The following is a 22,216-nucleotide window of genomic DNA, read 5'->3' as shown; positions in this document are numbered from 1 at the left end:
GTTCTTTTAAACAAACAGCTTGTAAAATTCTTGAATGATTTAATCAGTGGTTTTTGTAAGTCTATATACCAGGTACCACCCGTCATGGAAGATGCCGAAGTTAGATAATGTAGATGGGGCTAGGCTTTGGCACTGTGGGCCTATAATCCTAGTATTTGTTAGGTACCAGAAGGAGGGCTGCAGCAATCTTGAGGACGGTCTATACAGTGAGTTTCAAGTCAGCTAGGGCTGCATAACCATCTAAAACCACAAATACCAAAACCCCAAACTATATACAAATAATGGTTAATTTTAATGTAGCAGTGCTTACTTCCAATCTCAAATAACCCTGAGCTATTTTAGTTCTTTAATTTTTCTCTTTTCCTTTAACTTGACGAGGGGTTTTTCTCTGAATATCTAAGCACCCACATTACCAACTGTCTCAGAGGGAAGATACATGAGCAGACAAAAGTCTCAGCCATTAGTAGCTGATTCCTTTGAGCCTCCTTCTGTAAAGGTGACTTTCCACTGATTTCTGCCCAAATTTTGGCAGTTTCTTAATGCATCCAGATGTGTACCTGCTATAGCCAGTATTATCTAAAATGAATTAGGCTGGACTAAATGGATTGCTATTGTCTGACTTTTTTTGACTGCAGAAAAGGCATTCTATGCTGTGATTCAGTATCTCCCTCAGCTCTTCAGTAAAATGGATGAACTGTTTCTCCGTCTCTGTCTGTGTATATGCATTCACAATTTTGTCCATCTGAAATAATCCTCCTCCCTTCTACTATTTCAAATTGTTGAATTTTCCAGGCTTCAAGTTCCTCTCTCCCCTCCCTCACAAAGCTAACCACAGCCACACTAATCCCCTTAAAGCAATTTTTAAACAGTCTTTCCCTTGACCTCTTGTTATCACACAGACAACCAAATCCTTTATTATTGTCACACACACAAACATTTCCACTGTTTCTTTTATTAGCCTTGCCAGTGACTAGGCAGCTCATTTTCTGCAAGAAGAGACTATAACTTAACAGTTCTGTAACGTACGATGCACAGTTGTCTGGGAATTACTGTGCACTCCTGGTATTTCAATAGATTTGGCCTTAAACGTCATCCTTTGAAGTTGAACTAAATGAATACTAGGTTACATAGGTTCTGAAAGTCTGGGCTTTGAAGTCAGAGAGACCTGGATCTATTTCTGCACTGTTCGACTTGTAAGCTCTGTATCTGTGTGAAATTTACTAATACTTAAGGACCCTGTATCCCCTTCGGCTAGGATGAATGATGATGATCGTACCTACACTTTAGAGTCATGTTATTATTACTTTAATGAATTGGGGTTATACAGAGTCTTTTCTAGAGATTAAAACCAGTAGAATATGTTTGTGTATGTACACTTGCACGGGGTCATTATAGCTTGGGCTGATCTCAAACGTGTGGTCCTCCTGACTCAGCTTTCCCAGTGCTGGGATTAGGGATGTGCACCAACCAGTTTGGCTTTGAATCAGGACCTTGCTGTGTAGCCCAGACTGCTCTATATGCTCCAAGTTGATCTTAAACTTGGATTTTCATGCCTCGTATTCTAGAGTAGCTGGGACTAGAGGGAAGCACTAACATAATGGCTTCCTTTCATTGTTTGTTTGTTTTTAATTTGGATAGCTTCATATAAAAGAATAGGCTTATTATTTTATAATTCTTGAACTGAGGGTTCTAAGTGCTGGGATGTATCAATAACATTATTATGCAAGCCTGCAGCTATGTATGAGGTTTTCATTTTATATGAAAAAAATAGATTCGGCATCTGTTGAGATAGTGAGAAAGGTTACTAAATAAAGGCATATGAAATAAGATCAAGGTGAGATCTAATCATCTCACATAAAGTGAGGAGATGTAGGTACTTCTGAACTCTAAGTACACTGTCTAATGGCTTTTAAAGGCTTCTACCAATACCAATGAGGTAAGTCCAACAAAACACGGCAGAATCCGCACCATAGTGTGTATTATAAATGGCTGCAATGCCATTTATAATTGTTCACAACTTCTATGTTAATGGTATAGAGGCATTTGTTCCTTTCCCCCCACATTTACTAAACGGACATTGTTTACAAGGTATATTCAGATATGTGGGTCACTTCTCAGTGTCTTTTGAATGAAATTTTAATGATTGCATGAATTTGATTAAATTGGTTACAGACTTTGGAAGTACAATGGAACCCCAAGTAAGGCCAGCGCTCATTCCCTAAATGAACGTTTTATGTGCAAACAAACAGCTGCTGGACTCCAATGGAATTTTAAACAAGCTGTTTTTAAAGTTTACCGACAGCTGCTTTTGGTGATTTTTGTCAACAGAATTTTCCGGCTTTGCATCACAGCATTCTTTTATTACAGTGTCCCCTCAAAGAATAACTTGCTTGCCTTAATCACGTTTACAGAGATTTACGACTTAATGCTTATTCAGTGGTGGGGCTTCTCCACACAAAATGTCAGTGAGCCTGTTATAAATTGCCGCTGGCATTGCTACTCTATCTTTTATTTGGCTGGGAGTGTTTCCACCTGAAAGTGATAAATTCCTGCTATAACTGCTTTATGTGCTTCAGTAATTGCACTGTACTGGGAAGGGGTGGGGATGGGGCTTTCTCTTGAGGTGTTTCCTTAAAAATAGCAAGTAATAGAGTACAGTGGGATGGCCTGAACTCTGATATCTGTTGAACAAAAAAAAAAAAAAAAGCAATGACCAATGGGCTATCTGTGCCAGACAAAACTTCACAAGTGCAGAAGATATACAAAAGCCCCTTTAAAACAATTTCTAGAGGGGCATATTGTAGCGATTCCTTTAGACTAGCTGTTTTTGGTCCTAGAACAGAAATGTGGGGGTGCCCGCTCAAAATGCTGTTTCCATTCTTCCAAAAACTATCTCAAGGCATCAAGAGGATGCTTCTGTTGCCTTGGGTAATTTTTCACCAAGGTGTACATGGCATTGAGACCTAATCTGTATGTGCAAGTCAAGGAGACTGTGGCCCGTCAAAAGCATTCAGTTATGCAAACAGCTCACTGCAGCTGATATCTTGATCAATATATACAGGCACAACCGGACCGATCAAGAGGAGATCCGCATTAATCATTATGATATCCATGGGTGGTGGATATTGACTAATTTTCATCCTGCTGGTGTGTTTTCTTCATAAAAGTCTGTCTATTGTATATAGGGGAAAAATAGCATTAATTGCTGAGGGTGTTTTCCTCATGAAAGAGTAACCCAATGATTTAAACCAAAGGTGTTCGAGTTAATTAAACGCGGTCATAAAGATTCTTATTATCATGTCCTTATGATAAGCCATGGAATCCTAGGGACCCAGTAGCTGCTTTATTTAAGGTGATCCTAAAAGCGTTTTGTTCGTTAAATCATTTTGTCTTTCTTTTACAGCCACTGCACCATTTTGCAAAGGAATTGCCACAGCAAGAGTCTCTCTAATGGAATGAGCTGGATCTTGTATAGAATCCTTATAAGTTATAAGTACATATACCTGGCATAGTTTAATTCAATGATTATATAACCAGTTCTAAACAGGGGTGAGGGGATTCCTGAGTGCAGACTTTGGATTAACTTTCAGTTGTCTGTGTCCATTCCATCCATGGTGAAGGGGGCTCCATTGTCCTGTATGCATGGCTCCAGTTTCCTAGTCTGTGGTTTCTTTCAACAACCCCATGAGTATGAAGTCAGAACTTCTTTGTCTTCTTTTCTTTTTGGCCTCCCTGTCTCCTCCTCCAGCTCCTTCTTCCCTCTGCCCTGAAGTCTTCCCCACCCCTCACCATGTGAAGTGGGATTTCCTGTTTGTGATATTTGTACTCCTGCGTTCAACTATATAGCTAGTTTAGAGACTGATATAGATTAAGCCAAACTTTACAAAAGGTGGAAAGAAATCCTAAAAGAGGCAAAACAATGGGCCCAAGGAGCTAATCCTAGGAAATAACAGGGCCTGGCTTATAACCCAGCTTTGTTCAGCTCCAGGTTCTGTGTACTTAATAACTATACCACGTTGGATTCCAGAGGGAGACAAGCCGGCATAAAGCATATTACTTTAGCTTGTTTTAATAGCACTTTTTTGCAGGAAGGCTAGCTCAGTCAGATGCACACGGCTCAATCAGATGCAAACAGCAGAATCCATGATCCTAAATTCTGTGTCTTTTTTCTCATTTCATTAATTAACATACTTGATTGCGCTCCTAATCAATTGCTTTCAGACGGCATTAAAAGAAAAAAGCTCTGGGTTTCATAAAAGTCTTGGCTATTTTTTATTTTTGAAAAAAGGTTCCTCTGTGTAGCCCTGGCTGTCTTATGTCCTGAACCTCTCTCTGAAGATCAGGCTAGCCTTGAACTCAGAGAGAGAGATCTGCCTGCCTCTGCCTCCCAGCCTGGGCCATAAAACTCTTTCCAAATAAAATTTGTAATGTACTCCTAAAGTATCAAAGTGGTTGAACCTATTGCATAATTCCATAAGGGAAAGGCAGGGAAGAATTAGTATGAGGGCAGGGATTTGGAAAATAGCTTCCCATTCCCACAGGCAAAAAGCCCAGGGCTTCTGATGTTCTATATGTTCCATTTCTCTTGTTATATATGCTCATCTACATAGCTCCGAGAAAGCTTTACTACATGGAAAACCCTTCGCAACCCAGGCAAAGAAAAGTAAGAGTGCTGTGACAACTTTCAACAAACCTTTACATGACACTGAACTGGAAGCTCAGGAAAGAGATCTGGGCTGAGATGCCTTAGCGCACAGAATCACTGCAGGGGCTAACTAAAGCCTGTGGGGAAGGTGCCGGAGTGTGGGGCCCAGGCTAGGTAAATAGGTTAAAGCAAGCAGTTTGTATGCCTCAGAGTCCTCCTAGGAATGGTGTTCATTTGAGGGAGGAGGAATAGTTTTGAGTCTCGGGAACTTTGGAGTACTACTTAGTTGGGGGAATACATGCAGAGAGAAATGGAGCAACAAACCTACATTTCTGTATAAACAGTTCTTAGGAAGAAACTCGGCAAGCGAATAGGAAACCGGTTAGCCCCTTTAAACTGAGAGGTGCTGCAAACTAAGACGTTAGTGACACCTTATTGATGGACTGGATTTCTGTACAGATTTTCCCCTCTGAGAGAACAATTTCAGTATTCATTGCCAGCCCCCATTATTGCGGGAGGTGGAATAGATCTTTGTGAAGTGCTTTACCAGCACCTCAAAATTAGTATTTTCACAATTATTGGTCACTTAATCCTAACAAGACTGTCTATGTTACACACACACACACACACACACACACACACACGTGCGTGCATGGAAGAACTGACTCTTGAAATTGAGCCTTTATGGGTGAGGTGAGGAGCTGGTTTCAAAACATAAAATCCATCTCCAGTAATAGTAATGAGCTAGTGCCTTACGTGAAGCAGAGTGAGCCAGAATGGACCTGGTCGGCTGTTGTGAACAGGAAGACAATCTTGGTGATTCTTTTAAGTCTACTTTCACCGCCATTAAACAGCCACTCAGAGTTAACAGGAGCCCTGGGGAGAGGTATCTCGGCCGTGGCAAAGGGAAAGAAAACGGAAAATCAAGAGAGAACTCATGGCACCCGCGTCACAATGGCTTCTACAGCATTGAAGAAATGGGCCAATTGCAATCATCTGGTCCCCAAAGTACTTTACAGAATGTGAAATTTCCATTTACTCTGATCATAGTTAGGTAGTGCCATAATTAAAAAAGCATTTGATAAATGTGCTCCGTGTTCTTTAGAAATTATGTGACTGAACTCAATGCTACCATTTCTTGGATGCTTATCAATACAGACAATTCATACTTATGCTCATGTGATAATATAAAAAAAATCTATATGACTTATTATCTCCATTTTCCAGATAAAGTTAATGTTTAGAGAGCTGAAGGTCTGACCTAAATCTATGATCTTAGCACTCAAAAGGCTGAGGGAAGAGCGTGAAAGGTTCACATCAGCCTGGGCTACAAGTAACTTGTTGGGATTCTGTAAACCCCACCCCTCAGTTACCTAGCAACAACCAGGTATACCCCGCCTCTCAATTACCCAGCAGTGGCCAGGTATGCTCCGCCCCAGTGACCTGACACTATAAAAGGAGCTGCTTGACCCCCCCCCCCTCTCTTGGCCTCTCTTGCTCTTGTGCTCTTGCAGCCTTGCTCTCCCCTTTCCCTTCCCCCCTCTCTCCCACGTGCTCATGGCCGGCCTCTACTCTTCTACTTCTCTCTCTCTCTCTGCCTCTACCACCCTCTTAACTCTCCCATGACCTGAATAAACTCTATTCCTTACTATACTGTTGTGTGGCTGGTCCCTCAGGGGGAAGAGATTCCCAACATGGACCCCCCAGAGGCATCTCCCTTGCCCCCAGGCCTCGCCGCACCTCCATGGGCCATATGCCCCCCCACTCTCTTCATCCTTCCCCTAACATTGGTGCCATGACTTGGATCGTTATCCTTTCAAAACATTGGTGCCCTGTGACTTTTCCTTTCAGTGACTTTTCCTTTCATTGGTGCCCCGTCATCTTTTCCTTACATAACTGCTATCTCAAAAATTAAAATTTGATGTAGGTCACTAATTTATATGAGATTGTTATGGGACCGAGTCCTGAAATTATCTGTTCATTTCATGAATGCTAAAGTGCCTTTTCTGTTTCATCTTTTGAAGTGAACTAGAAGTTGATTATCTCAATGCTTAGCAAAGAGTAAGCCAGGGCTTCCCAGAGTTTGTAACCAAGAACTAACTCCATGAGTGTCTCTGAGTTTTAGAAAAACTGCATGGTTAATGTACTTGTGTTAATGTCTCATAAGAATGTTTTATTGGGGTGTTGGCTCAGTGGTAGAGTACCTGCCCAGTGTGCACCTGGGGATAGAGGTGGGGGGGGGTTGGATTGGATTGTTGTTTTTGTTCATCTACCTTTCCTACTGGATTCTGGTGAAGTCATCGATGGGCCTTCGTGATGTAGGGGAATACTGAAGTTGAGAGAAAATAAAGAGCACTGGATATAAAAATAAAAGAGCACCATGGCCAAATTAGTTAAAGCAAGAAATGAATTAAAGCACACATTTGTGTTCCGGTACAAGGGCTGTCTTCCCCCTAAGGTGGGGTTTGAGAAGTCATTGTTAGATATGAGGAAGATAAGGGTTTTATAGCTAAGGGGAACTTGGGATGAAAAGTAGGTGGAGCTACAGGAGCAGACATAGCTGCATAACGGGTTAGTCATAAGGACCTTCTTCATCAAGTAGACACAGCAACAAGTAGTCAGTCATAACAACTTTTTTGAAACAGAGGTAGGGTTGCAAAATAGTTGTAACTTTTTGAAACAAAAAACTAATGGCTAATTTCTGGAACATTTGTAATAAAGGTTACAGGTTGAACATTGCCCAATCCTTTAGAAACAGAAGTTTAATCATAATCAGGAATGAACTTGGTTTGCTTTCATAAAACCCAAATTGAGTCTTATCTATTTGAGGCTCCCATGAATGAGACAGAGATCGGGAATCGATGCAAAAGCAAGGGGTTTATTCGTCCAGTGCACTGGGGTGGCCTACATCCAGAGGAGAGGTGACCCCGAAAGGCTGTTTCAAGCAGTTGTAGTTTTTATACTTTTTAGTTGTATAGGTTACATCAGTAAGGTTATAATTTAAATTCATTGGCTAAGCATACTGACCTTTAAACCCACTGGTTAGTGAGCATATGTGTCAGGACCCTAACTGGGACTCTCTAGAGGGTGAGATGGCTATCAGCACATTCTGCCGTTTTTTCAAGAATGTTCCTGCTTCTCCCAAGAACTGTGAGTGGAGAACTTGGCCTAACCTTGACCTGAGGTGGTAGGATTAAGTCTGGCAAAAGCCCCTAGGGTCCTTCACTTTTACTCTAAGATGATGACTTTCAAGCCTAAAATGGAGGCAGGCTGGCTCATCAGTTACATCCTCAAAATCCCATGAAAACCTAAGTGCTTTCATAAGGCCCTGCCTACAAATGCTGTCTCATTAGTGGCTAGAGCTTCCATTTACGAACTTGGGGCAGACACAATGTTGAGTTCCCTCTCAAGTTGTAGTCTTCATATGAATCGGATAATTAAGTGAAGCCCTTGTAATATAGTTTATGAACTCAAACCTCAGCTCTACCCAGAGGTTTAGACTACATGTATATTCTGGCTCTATCTTAAGGGACAGGCCAGATGTAGTGGATTTCTGGCCTTTTGGGATTTGGGGCTAGAAGAGGAAAAATACTCATATAAATGTGCATGCTATGAACCGTGAGATTAAAAGTACCTGAGAGAATCTAAAATTGGGATCAGGAAGATCTTTGAGCTGAGATCTGAAGGAGTACTGCCTAAGAGGAAAATTCCAGGTTCCTAAGTAAGTCTTTGTGAAAAAGGCCAGAGGCAGCAAGGCAGGGGCTTTGATGAGAAAAGGCCCCACAGGAGAATATTGGTTTGCTTTTCCAGGTTGGCATAGGCCTCATAGGCCTCAAATCTCGTCAAGGAAATACCTTTTTTTTTTTTTTTTTTTTTTTTTTTGAGGTAGGGTTTGTTTTGTAAGCCTTGGCTGTCTGGGAACTCTGTGGACTAGGCTGGCCTTGAACTCAGAGATCCACTTGCCCCTCTCCCACCCACTCGATGCCTCTAGGGCTGGGAGTGCCCACTCCAGGCATTTTTCGACCTTTAGAGTTTAACCAGGGTAGTGCCAAGACTTTTTTTTTTTGTGTTTAGTAATGTTTTGGATATCTTTTGTGTGGCCAAAGGACGGGAGGCAATCTAGGTAGATTTGTGGTTTCCAGTAAACAGAGGCAGCTGGGGTAGTTAAGCAGAGAGTGAGAAATGGAATAAAAGGGTATATGCAAGAATGTGTTAATGGGAGGAAGCGGGGGAGAGGGGGTGCTGGGCTAGTCTTGTGTTAATATTCAGATCCGCAGGAGGGGTAGGGTTGTGACTGGTAGAATACTGAACCTGACGTGCATATCTGTAATTCCCTATCATGCAAGAGGTGGAGGATCACAAATTAAGAAGTTCAAGGTCACCCCTAGCTTCACAGTTTAAGCAAGCCTGGCAAATAGACGCTGTTGGCTTTAGGATAGCCCCTTCCCTTAGCGGTGGCTCCACCCACAAGTGACAGGAACCTGGCACATCCATGGCCATGGAAACAGCCAAAGCATTCCCAGAAGACATCGGTTCAGAATTCCACCTCCACCTGGGAGCAAGTGAAGTCACCACCCCTACAAAAGACCGAAACCCCTCTTCCTCTCTCTCTCTGTTTCTCTTCTCTTCTTCTTTTGACCCTGATTCTGCCCCGTCCTCGTTCTATTAAGGAACCGTGTTCGTTTGGTGTGGTTTCTCTGGGCATGGGCGGAGAAGTCTAACAGACACAGCTTCAAAAAGAAAAAAGATCCCCGAGGAACACTGTAGCAAAAAACAAAACAAAACAAAGTTTTATAAAATTTATCATATTTTGAAAGCAACCAGAACTTTTAAGACATACCCTTGGTCGGATATTTTATAGCTAATTAAAAGGTAAATTGAAACCTAGTATTTAGCGGGCTCTTACAGCCCACAGCAAGGAGAAAAAAACTTTCTTATATAGAGGGTAGTACTTTTACTGTCGTGAGAAAAGCTTTTCCAAGTTCAACAGTAGCGAGAACCGTTCCTTTCTATGGAAGGGTTAGAATCGGACATCCGGGTAAGTAAGCATTTTCTGCAAGCTTGGGGGTGGAGGGGGTAAGAAAGAAAAAAAATAAAAAACAAAACCCATGGAGAGCCCCGCCTCTTTGAGGGCGTGGCCTTGAGGCCCTGCCTCTCCGTTTCCCGCTCAGGAAGTTTGGGCGCAGCTCGCCCCGCCTCCTAGAGCTTGAGGTCACCAAGCCTCCTCAACCCCGCGCTCTGGCACTTTGGTTTCCGTAGTCCCGCCTACAAACTCCTGAGGGCGTGGCCTCTTAACCCTTGCCCTCCATTTCCGGAACTTTGACCATAGGACCAAGGCCCCGCCCGCAAACCTTGAGGGCGTGGCCTCAAGCTGCTTCCCTCCACCTCCGGGCATTTCACTGCGTTCCCTCAGCCCCTCCCTAGGTGTCCGGCGGATTCTGAAGCTCCGCGCGCAGCGGGATCCGGCGGTGAGCCTCGGGGCGCGGCGCTCCAGCAAACCCGACCTCCCCTCCTCTTCGGGATGCCGCGCCGGCCGCCGAGGGTCAGTTCCGGGAACAAGCCTCCTCCCGTGCCCACCATGGAGTCGGCTACCGACGGGCTTTGGGCCCACAGCCGTGCGGCGCTCGCCCGCTTGGAGAAGTTGCTGCGTTGCTCCCGCTGGTAAGGACCGGCCTAGCGACCTAGTTTCGTCTGCCCCTCCGTGTCCCGTTCCTGTGTGTTTTCTCGATGGCTTTCCAGTCAACAAACGGCACATTTCGAATTTTCGCGGGAGAACTGCCTTGGGGGCGTGGCTCGAAGCTCGGCTCGCTGGCCCCTCCCCGAGGGTGACGCTCGGAGCTGGGCGGGGCTGAGGCTTCCGGGGTCGTTGAGTTCTGTGCTCTGGGAAGGTGTGGGGCCACTGCAGCCCCTGTGAAACTGGCCCTTTTGGTCCTTTCTCTAGTAGCAGACTCGGTGTGGGGGCTAGGGTATAAGGGACCTGGTTAGGACTAGTTTGGGGATGGCAGTGTAATGGACATTGCAATTTGCCCATAGATTATGGCCCTTTGTCACTGATCCTTCTACACGCCGTCTCATGGATTGTATTCTGTCCGAAACGCTCTCCTGAGTGGTGGTTTCTTACCTGTAGCTGTTTATCGAATGCCCTTTAACCATTTTTTTCTCTGTGGCAGTAACGAATGTTGAACCTTCAGTCATTAGCACTCGGTTACTACAGTGTTAACTGCAATTTTTTTTTTAAGTTAACTGACTAAACTTTGCACTTAATTAAATTGTTATTCTTTACAAAATCTTAATATCTGAAAGAATGGCATTATATTTCTTAGAAGAGTGGCAGTTTTGTTAGCAGGAAGACGTTCTGAGCTCTGCTTGTGTTTTCCTAAAGCATAGGGATCATCCTGGGCATAGACATTGGAAACTCCTAGTTGTAATAGCAGAAGCCAGATGCTTCACATTTGAAATCAGCGCTTCTCAACTTGTGGGTTGTGACCGTTGGGAAAAACATTTTCCATGGTCTTAGAAACTGAGACCCTGCTTAGTAGCAAAATTATAGTTAGGAAGAAGCAAAGAAAATAATTTTATGGTTGAGGGTCACCACAACCAGAGGAACTATCTTAAAGGGTTGTAGCATCAGGGAAGGTTGAGACCCAACCAGTGCTTTATAAATAGTTGAACCAAGGTTAGATTCGTGGATGGAAAGAGCCTTCCACATAGAATATGTCAGACCTCATGAGTTCAGGTTCCAGCCACATCTTGGTTCTTCTCTGTACCTCAATAATAATGATTTGCTCATTCATGTGTTATTTGCCAATAATAAAATTTGCTAATAAACATTTATTGAATACTTATGCCATACCGAACAGTGTTCTGAGTATGGAGAACTCATTAGTGAGCAAAGCCTATTTCCCGTGTTTCTGTCACTCTGTCTCAGGGGTCTCAATAAATGTTCTACTTTTTCTGGAGAGATCAAATTAAATACATGCAAATTGTTTCCTGTGGTGATTATCCAAGATGATAACAAAAGGATGTGATGAAAAAATGATTTAGTCTGCTTGCCGAATCATTTGGAAGAGACTAACTAGGTAAACTATATGAATAATCTATAGATTGTCCTAAAAGTAAACAACTAGTTTTCCTTTTTACCACTGCCAACTCTTTTAAACTCAGTGAGCGTGGTATAAGTCAAGGGCCTGAAGGTAGTAGTAATTAAACCCAGACTTCAGTATATCTAATCCAGTTGACTAGAGAATATGGGATTTCAGGTTTTTTTCCTTCAGTTTATGAATCTGAGGTAGGTGAACTTATTTTAACTATTAGAGGATATAATCTCATATAGGGCTTTGAGTTGGTTTTTTCCTATGAAGTGTCAACAAATATTACTTAGGTTTTGCAGTCATAAATCATTTCTGTTTTCTTTTTCCTTTCATTAAAAGGGTTAAAAGATTGTGAGTGGGGTGGCTCATGCCTTTAATCTCAGCTCTCTGGAGGCGGATCCTTTGAGTTTTTAGCCAGCCCGGGTCTACAATGAGTTCCTGACTTATCAGGACTATATAATGAGACCGGTCTCAAAAACCAAACCAAACCATACCATAACAAAAATATAAAAATGTTCTAAGTTCAAAGGGCTCTGGGAAAGTAGACTGTTTTGGCTTGATTTGGACCAGAGGCAACGACTTTCCAAACTTTTCCCTTTTTATTTTTCTGTTGATACAGCAAACTGCTGTGTAGCCAAGGCTAGCTTGTTATCTTTCAGTTAAGTGTCCTGCTCTAGAGTCCTTAGCACTAGGGTGGCAGATGTATGGTGCCATGTCCAGCCTCCGACTCAGTTTTCACAAGGGAAACTGAAGGTTAAAGACCCTTCGGACATACAGGTTTGCATCGCACAGGAAATAATTCAGATCACATTGGAAATGCTTTCTTTCCCTGCTCTGCTGTCTCTCAAGTACCCTCTGCCTGTCCCCTCCTGTTTGCTAGAGGAGAGCATCCCTGGACGGTCTGCTGCTTGCTTCAGCTCATCATCACCCAGAGTGTGGTGTTATTTGCAATTGTGTATGTCCTTTCACCGAGCTTGAGAGTTGTCCCCAGTAGGCTGGTGATTACCCCGATTACCCTCACATTCAGCTTGCAGCTGTCATCTCTGGTGTCCCCAGCTGTCACCTGTCTTGTGTAGCACATTGGATCTGTTTTAGAGCAAGCATGGCTTGCTCTTGCAGTAGATTGGCTATGTTACAGGGCATCCTTTCCTGACCTTTTAACATGACTCTGGCTTCAAGGTGAAGCTGGTGAATGTGTCGAAGAGACCAGATGTGACATTGACCAAGCCCTCACAGTCAGATAGAAGCTATTTAAAGACTGGGAGAAGGAAGCTGGAAGGCCTTATTTGAGAGGCTGGCAGAAAGCAGAGAACTGATGTGCTCCTAAAGGAAGCAGGAAGTGCATCTAGGAGCTGCCCTGCTAATGGTTCCATGTGTCCCATGATGCTGTTTTGTGAATGAAAATTAATTAGGTACTACTTGGCATAGTTCTGGAGTGAGGAGGGTTAGGCTTTTTATGCTAATTTTATTTTGTGCCTTTAATATCACTTTAGAGAAGATTAAAAATAATCATAACTTTGAAGATAGTGTGTTTCTTCAAAATATCCCTATTATTTAAAAGACAACTTATACATATGTAAACTTAAAGCAACACATATTATGCATGAATACTTATATGTATATACACACACACATGTATATGCTTAATGAGTTTTAAGTTTGGGATCCTCCTGCCTCAGCCTTAAGAATACTGGGACCACTGCACTACATACATGGATTCTAAGCCCTGGGGGGGTTGCTCAGAGGTTAGTGTTTGCTGTACAAACACTTGTACGGAGTGCATGAAGATTTTAATTCAGATCCCCAGCATCTATGTAAAAGTGAAGCTGCTGTGCCCTTCTGTAACCCCAATGTGGTAGTTTGGGGGAGACAGGTAGCTCGCAGAGGCTTGCTGGTCAGCAGTCAGGCTGAAATGGTTATCTCAGGTTAAGTAAAAGATTGTTTCAAAAACCTGAAATGGTTGAGGGTAGTATTACATTCGCCTCTGGCCTCTGTATGTGCCCATATACCACATGGGTCCATACATGTATACAAGTATACATACATATACAGGAGACGGATAGACGCCTGCCACTGCATCCCAGGCCAGCTTCAGATCCTGGGTTCAGTTACTATGCTTTGTTCGCTTCTTTGTTTTCTATATATTAATAAAATTGCCCTTTGCAACTATGTAATATATGGATGTTCTTAAAATGCAGCACAGATTTCCTAACTCCAGGCCTTTAGCTTGGGCCTTTCGTCAGGAGTTTTGACTCTTACAGGCCAGTGATCCTTAAGTAGGATGATTGCTCCCTCTGGTTTGCTGTGACACTGGTTGGTTATTCATTAGAACAAGAAATCACCGAGGCATAGTAGTGTCAATGCATTTTCTCCTGTAGGGCATGTGCTCACTTTTAAGGAGTACAAAGGATGCACAGTTGAGGGTAAGTTATGAGGGCCCAGGGGATGTGGAGGAAACAACTTTGCTTCGGTCTGTTTGGTGAAGCAATGCTGTTAGGCTTTGCAGTTATACCTTTGAGATGTGTGTACATTTTTATTAATGGGCCCATTGGTCACGGCTGTGGTGGTGTTATTAGTAAATGACCAAGCGAAGAAAGGTAGGATAAACAGGGAATTGGTAAGGTGGTCTGAGACTTAAAACTAATTAATCCAATTAAACCAATGATGGATAAGTAGCCTAGAGAAACAAAGTGTCCATTTAGTCAACATAATTGTTCCAGTTCGCTTTCCCATTGCTGTGATGAACCCCATAACCAAAAACACTTTTGGGACAAAAGAGTTTACTCTAGTTTATACTTCTCAGGGTCTATCACTGAGGGAGACCAGGGCAGGATATAAAAACAGGAAGTTAGAAGTAGGAACTGAAATAGAAACTATGAAATACTACCTGCTCCAACCAGAGCTGGTGGGCTTAGGTATCCAGCCCAGGCCCAGCTGCCTAGGGAAAGTGCTGCCACTGTGGCCTGGGTTGTCCACATTAATTGTCAATCAGTACAACCATTCTGATAAGGCAGTTTTTTCAGTTGAAGTTTTTTTGACCCAAGTAACTCTAGGTTGTTTCTAATTGACAGTTAAAAAATAAAAAGAAAAAGAACCAGTGCAGTTAACTTCCTAAGGAGGGCTATTCATATGGCTTTCCTGAAATCTGACGTCTTTAGCTATCAAATGATGAATATAAATGAATTGGCTTTATAGCTATCTTCAATATTCAGACTTCATAATTATTAGCATTGTTTACAGCTTTTAATAAAAATTAGCATGTTTGTAAAAGAGGCACAGATTGTTAGTGTCCATATTCTCCAGTGTAGAATTTCTTTATTCATGGAATTTATTTATGTGTCATTTATTTGCTTGCTGTTTGCCTCCTTCAGTAATGGTATAGTTCTCATAAAAACAGGCTCACATTTTTAGCCACAGTGCCAGATACAATGTTTCTAAGTGTTAAAATAATGAATGAAAAAAATTAGGTCAAGTAGGTCCCAGCTTCAAAGATGACCTACTTAAAGTCACCAAGAGCACAAGAGAATCCTGCATTGGTTTCTAGTGTTAATTACCAATACTGAATGGTGGTTAAGGCCTCAAGGCAGATGTACATGTAGGTCAGTCTTACTTCTGAGAGTCATATATATATAAAACTCATATAAAACTACCATATATGCTATCCCATTATGGGTGAAGGTCCAGCAGATGTGCTTCTATAGGGCTTGTGACGTCTACAGAAATTTATCAAACACAGGGGACCCTTTTTATTTTATTTAATTTTAAGACAGGGTCTCATTATGTTGCTCAGGTTGACCTCAAACTCCCAGAGTCTTTCTAATGAGAGACAGAAAGGTGGATCTGGATGACGAGGGAGGTGGGAAGAACTGGGAGGAGAGGGGGAAACCATCATCAGGACATATTATGTGAGAAACAAAATCTCTTGAATAAAAGAGAAAATAGTCACAAAGAATAGTATGCTTAGTTGGGCATGATGGTTCCTGTCTGTGATTAGAGCACTTGGTAGAAGCAGGAATATTATGAGTTGATATTAATTAGCCTGAACTATATGACACACACACACACACACACACACACACACACACACAAAACCCGAAACCAATCGTATAAAGGTATTACTCATTTACCTTTTCTCTCATTCTCTTAAAGGGAAATGTAACAAGTTGCTTAATTAGCCTGGGAAGTTTGTACAATTTCATGTTAAACACACTGATCTGTAACTTAAAAATACCTTGAGGATACTGTACAATGTAAGAGCACTGGAGTCCTTGTTCCATCTAATATTAACTAGCAGTTGGTACCTCATGGGAATTTAGGAGAGCCATTCAGTTAAATACCTCTGCTTCATTAGTATAATCTCAATTGAATTTAGTTTTCCTTTGTAAAGAAAATGTTATCAGTAGGTGTGCTGGCTAGTTTTGTGTCAACTTGACAAACTAGAATTATCTGAAAGGAGAGAGAACCTCAATTGAGAAAATGCCTCTTTATGATTTGGCTATTGGTATGGAAAGATGGCTCAGAGGTTAAGAGCACTGACTGCTCTTCCTGAGGTCCTGAGTTCAATTCCCAGCAACCACATGGTGGCTCACAACCATCTGTAATGGGATCTGATGCCCTCTTCTGTCATGCAGTCATACATACAAATCTCTCTCTCTCTCTCTCTCTCTCTCTCTCTCTCTCTCTCTCTCTCTCTCTCTCTCTCTCTCTCTTCTGTCATGCAGTCATACATACAAATCTCTCTCTCTCTCTCTCTCTCTCTTCTGTCATGCAGTCATACATACAAATCTCTCTCTCTCTCTCTCTCTCTCTCTTCTGTCATGCAGTCATACATACAAATCTCTCTCTCTCTCTCTCTCTCACACACACACACACACACAAATCTTCAAACAATTGACTGTAAGGCATTTATTTTCTTAGTGATTGATGGGGAGGGCCAAGTTCATTGGGTGGTGCCAACCCTGGGCTGGTGATCCTGGTTCTATAAGAAAGCAGGCTGAACAAGCTAGTAAGTAGCATCCCTCCATGTCCTCTGCATCAGCTCTTACCTCCAGTATGATGCTCTGTTTTCATGTCCTAACTTCTTTAGTGATGAACAGCAATGTGGAAGTGTAAGCAGAACAAACCCTTTCCTCTGTAGCTTGTGTTTTGGTCATAGTGTTTTTGTCGTGGCAATAGAAACACTGACTAAGACAGTAGGTTTGTTTTAGAATTGCTTGTTTTTACCATTTATCTTGTTTCTAAATTATAATTCACTGTTCTTTGCAAATTCATTGCATAGAAAAGATTAGTTAAGAGAATTGTAAAGCTGGGTATGGAGTTTTTAAGTATTTTATCAAGAAAGTGCCTTTTCTGCAATTTTCTAATATATTTAAATATCATAGAAAATAGAGTAAGGGTAGAGTATAAATACTAATATAAATGAATCTTTGCACAGCCTTTTATTTGCTGCATTCACTAAGGGTCATTGTGATCTATGCTAGGTGGATTAAAAGGGATCGGGGAACTAAAAACAAATTTTAAGACTCATGTGAAAGGAAATGAGAATCTGGCAGGTAAAATGTATTTGTTTTCAGCATTAAATTCCAGAGCCCCAATTAGATGTTATCTTTGGAACAGTAGAACATCTATGTCAATTTGCTTACGTTGGGGTCCAGGAATTGCTTCACAATACATGTGCACACCTATCTCAGTCCGACAGGGATAGTTAGTTTATTGAGCATATGCCCCAAGACTGAAAGATCAGGGCCACGGACCAGACCAGGTTTAGGAACTGAATAGGATTTTTAAGCTTGAGGTCTACAATTGTATGTGCCAAGTTATTTTACCAGTCAGAATGTAGGGATGGGGATTTCTTTAGGAAAATACCTTTGTTGTACATTTATCCTGTTCCCATTGGTTGGAGTATTCAATTGTGGCAGGGAACCTGCCTTGTCTAATATTCTAGTCTTAACTTATCTACTAGGATGGGACTTGTTTATCCTTTATGTCTTAACTTGCTAACCAGGATGTCAGTTACCCATGCTTATGTTTCTTTCTGCCAAGTAGGATGTCAGTTCCCAGGGAGGTCTTACCAAACTTTAATCACCCCTACTCAAAATGGAAATCTTATTCCAGATAAGATAGTTTTTTATATTGGTGCAGGTGTCTCTCTTATTTTGGGGTTCATCCCAGGGTCAGCTTATACTATAAAAGATTATGCACAGGTGCAGGAAGTGCTGCTGTGTTGTTGGTTTGTGTCCGAGCTTACTGTGTGTACCTTTACAAAGCAGTTCTACTGACTTCTATTGTAATTGGTTTCCAAGGGCACAGAACATAACAGACTATGTAATCAGTTTGGGCATGAGAAAGTTTCTTAGTAACAACAGAAACAACATGTGAGAAAGTTTTCTTACAATATTAGTAACTGAACACCATGGCAGGCTAGCCAGGGAATAGTTAGTTACCTAGGCATTACCATTTTACATAGGCCTTAATGTTCCACCTAGTCCTTAATATTTTACCTAGGCCTTAGTAGTTTGCATAATACCCTATTTGATTCTAAGCCCCCTAGGAAAGAATGAGTCAGCTTAGTGTCCTTCATGTGCTTGGTAGTTGCATCAAGTCCTGGGATGGAAGTAAAATCCAAGAATTCCTCTGCTTATTTGTTTGGTATGCCATTATTGTCATGTTCCCTGTATAGTGTTTGGGTCGTGTGTTAAGTGTTCATATTTATTGTGTAGAAGGAAGTGTGGTCTAGAACAGGCCAGGCAAAGCTGTGGGGCTGGAGCAGGATGGAGATTAAGTAGGAATCACAGACACTGGCCCATCCAACAGAGCTCTGCTGAGGAGCAACAAGAAGGGTCACACTGCATGACTTTACTGTTACCAGATCTGAAGGGCACTGCAGTGGTAAATGTTTACTTTAAAATAACACCCCTGAAGGGGTGAGTCAGGTAAGTCTGAGTCTTGACTGGTAACTCATGATGATCAGTCAGGTTTTGTGTGTATTTTAAAAGAGATTCTCTCTTTTTTTCAAGAAATTAACATTTATTTCTAATTTACATGAATATATATGCCCATATATGGAAACATTCAAAACCAGGCTTTAGTTTTGTCTCATAATGAACAATATCCCCAATCAAAAGAGATTCTGTGTCTTGATATAAGAGGATGCTGTACACGAAGTAGAAATTACATGGCTTAGCTGTGACCTTCCTTAAGTTGCTTGTGTGTGGTCTTCTACAGTAACAACCTGTGCTAAAATGAGTATTTTTTACTCATTAGTATTATAAATGCTAATGTATGAACATAGTTCACAAAGGCAAGAGGCTGTGGTGAATATATTCTTCATCTCTCATTACTCTTGAGGTCTGTAGCTTGGGTTCAGTTGACTTTTTACTTCCAGGTTTCTAAATAGCATATCCCCATTTCTAGGTTGTTTTAGTTTAGATGCTATTCTTTTTACTTACTCTTAAAGCTGAATTTTCTTATTTTTCTATTAACCTTGTACTGTAGAAGGTTACCAGTACATTCAAAGTACACAGTAATTTTCCATTATTAATTAAGTCCACATTTTACTATTTTGTCTCATCTCTTATAACTTTTGAAAAGTCCTATGTGCTGCTTTCTTTTTAAATAATATATGCAACATTTTAATCATATTTCTTTTTCATTTTTTGAAAATTTCAAATAGCTTCATCCAGGGACCTTTATGGCAGCAAAATTGGTTTACTTTTTAAACATGTTTTCTTTAATTTTGAGGATTTCATCCACGCATACAGTGAAATATGATCATAGTCACCCCCGGCAGTTCCTCCTATATTCTCCCAATCCGCTCTGCTCCCAACACTGCCTTTAATTTTTTTTTCCTTAGAACACACTAAGTCCCATTAGTGTTGCCCTATGTGAATGGGTGGTGGGCCATCCACTGGAGCGTTGGAAACCTACCAGTGGCCATGCCCTCAGATGATTCTCTCCCTGGGCAACTCTCTGTAGCTCCTTCTTAGTAAGGCTTGAGGCCTGGAGGTCATCTTGCTCGTCTGTCCTTTGGCTGTCTCGATCTTGTGTGAGTTTAGTGTGCTGTTTCTTAATCTCTGGAAGCTTTTAAAAGCTTACCTAGAGAACCTTTGGTGTTTTGATGTTGTATTATTTACAAGTAACCCAACAGAAATTGCTGTAGGTGAAATCATTTGGTTAAAGTTGGATTCACTTAAGATTTTGGTTAGTATCTCTTAGTTGTAAGGTAAAGTTTTTTCATTCTTGGAGTCTTAACCAAAGGCTGGCCATTCCCTGAGGTCTGTCTTTGCCACAGATGAACTCTTTCCTACAGTGTCTGCCTTGTACCGTACTTTGAAGTTGGCCATGCTTTCTCTTCACTTGGCCATCACACTCTGCTTTCTTCCTTAGAACCCACATGGAACTGACATTTCTCAAATCTTTTCTTGTTTGTTAACAACCTCAAGAAATCCAGTTTAGTCCACTAATTAGAAACTAGAAAAGGTCTACTCATCATTTTCCCATTGATGCTATGCTACTGCTAATTACGTGCTAGCCTGTCATTGCAAGGGTGAAGGGGAGGAACTATAAAAACAGATTCAGAATTATCTTAGGATAACTTATATAAGATATCTTAGGAGGGAAATAAGAGGTTTAGAAACAGATTGTCGACATTGCATTCCAAGGTACCACAGGAAGCCAGTAGGCTGTGGACTGACAGCATCGTGGAGACGTGCTGATATGGAAGGTCGGAGGTGAAGCAGCCAGGTAGAGGTTCTGTAAGAAAGTTAAGACTCACTGGAAGGAGAGGCCTCAAGGAAGAAGATGAGGTCAGTGCGAACTCAGATGTCAGAGAGGAGGAAGAACCAAAGCACTCAGGAGAGACCTTCAAGGATGGGACTTTCGAGAGCACACTTAGTTGATAGTGTTGGGAAGACGGTAGAATGGGTGCCAGGTCAAATGTAGTGGGAGAGAGGCTCCCTGTGCATGCCTCCATCATGTGAGTGACAGGAAGGGGATTCAGGTGATGAGTCACAGACTAAACAGGGAAGATGTGGAAGCTTGACAGCAGAGCATCTCAGGATGAGGAGGGAGGGCTTTGGAGTCAGAGGAACGTGTAGCCAGTGGTCTAGAGGATCACAACAAGTTCATACCATTTGAGATGTGCAGGAGCACAGGTAGCTTTGAATAGCCATGTAGCTGCTTAGTATTTTATTTCATCAGTGTAGAGATACAGAGGTAAAGACATACAAAGACATTTCTTTTAATCTCATTTTTTTTTTTTTCTTTTAAGGCTAAGGTGTCCTGGAACTCATTATGTAGTGCAAGCTATCCTTAAACTTAGGATCCTTCTGTTTCTGCTTTCTGAGTATAGGGAAATTAGGTGTGCACTACCATGTCAACCTTTCTTTTGTCTTTACTGGCTGGAATCCAGAGCCTGGACAAACATGGCAGGGAGCCCCGAACTGCAGAGCATTATGAACTTCCCTGAGTGTATAGGAGCACAGCAGTGAAGATGGCTCTTAGTCTTTAAGCCTTGGAGCCTTGGAGCCTGAGCTGAATAGGGAGTCCTAGGAACTACAAGGATGGTCAGTATTTACTCTGGATGGGAGCAGTTGGGTTTGGCCAGGATGTTGCAACAGGAGATACACAAAAAAGTGTAAGAGGTTCATGTTGTAAGGGACCAAGTAGAATTGAGTTCTTAGTTATGAAGGAGGAGGTTAGGCTTGACCTATTAGTTCATGTAATAAAAATGATAGGAGCCACACAGATATTGTTTACACTCATCATATTGCCAGAGTCACCAAACTTATATTTTGTTAATTTATTTTATGTAGTATGGTCAAAAGAAAGGTTTTGTGAGTTTTTGAAGTAATGGGTTTTGTAATGTCAGTGAGCAGCATTTTTAATAGCTTGAGAATAACAGGGCTATGTACTCTTCTTAGCTTCTTCCTGAGAGCTCAATTTTACTTTAATGTTCATATCTATTAAAATGTGCACTGTGAAGTTTTTGATCTTTCCAGAAACGTGGAGAACTGTGTTTTACTGATACGTGGTTTGCGTGCAGGGGTAATTGGATAATAGTGGTGTAAACACCTACAGGTCCCAGGTTGGTGTAATAAGCCAAGTGCAGGAAGTGTTGATCCTTTGAAGGCTTTACTTATGTGCTGTGCTCTTGATGCAGTACCCCTCGTGAGTGTCAGGGCATGTGGATTAGTAAGAAGCCATGCTTTCCCAGGGCTCCCGAGGTAGCAGGAATTCTGATGGACAGTACAAGGGAGCTTCTGCTTATTGAATCTCCTTTCGCCTGCAGACTGTCAACTTGATCTGTGTCTGCAGCTGCTTAAAGAACAAGACCATCAATTAGCTGTGTATCAAAAGAGTGGTCGGTCATGTGCGGTCAAAATGAATATAAGAGGTAGATGGCTGCTAAATAGCAAAAAACAGTGAGGTTTGTTTGGTTTTTGTTTTTAAAAGGGAACGCATGGTCTATTATGGCCAAGAT

The 22,216-nt window shown here is 41.7% G+C and overlaps 1 protein-coding gene across 4 annotated transcripts in view; it reads left to right on the top strand.

The window, feature by feature from the left end:
- Positions 1-10,166: 10,166 nt before the first annotated feature.
- Positions 10,167-22,216, top strand: part of BARD1 (BRCA1 associated RING domain 1) — a gene marked incomplete at both ends in the record, with an annotated part of 58,987 nt that continues 46,937 nt past the window's right edge. For all 4 annotated transcript variants that reach the window (XM_080932784.1, XM_080932785.1, XM_080932783.1 and 1 more), the window contains one exon: positions 10,167-10,306. In XM_080932784.1, the coding sequence (XP_080788910.1) occupies positions 10,167-10,306 (140 nt within the window). The remainder of the gene's footprint in view (positions 10,307-22,216) is intronic.

This window comes from Micromys minutus, assembly GCF_963924665.1.
Source record: "Micromys minutus genome assembly, chromosome: 19".
Lineage (NCBI taxonomy): Eukaryota > Metazoa > Chordata > Mammalia > Rodentia > Muridae > Micromys > Micromys minutus.
Note: the sequence above shows the minus strand (reverse complement) of the source record. Positions and strands in the feature narration are given on the sequence as shown.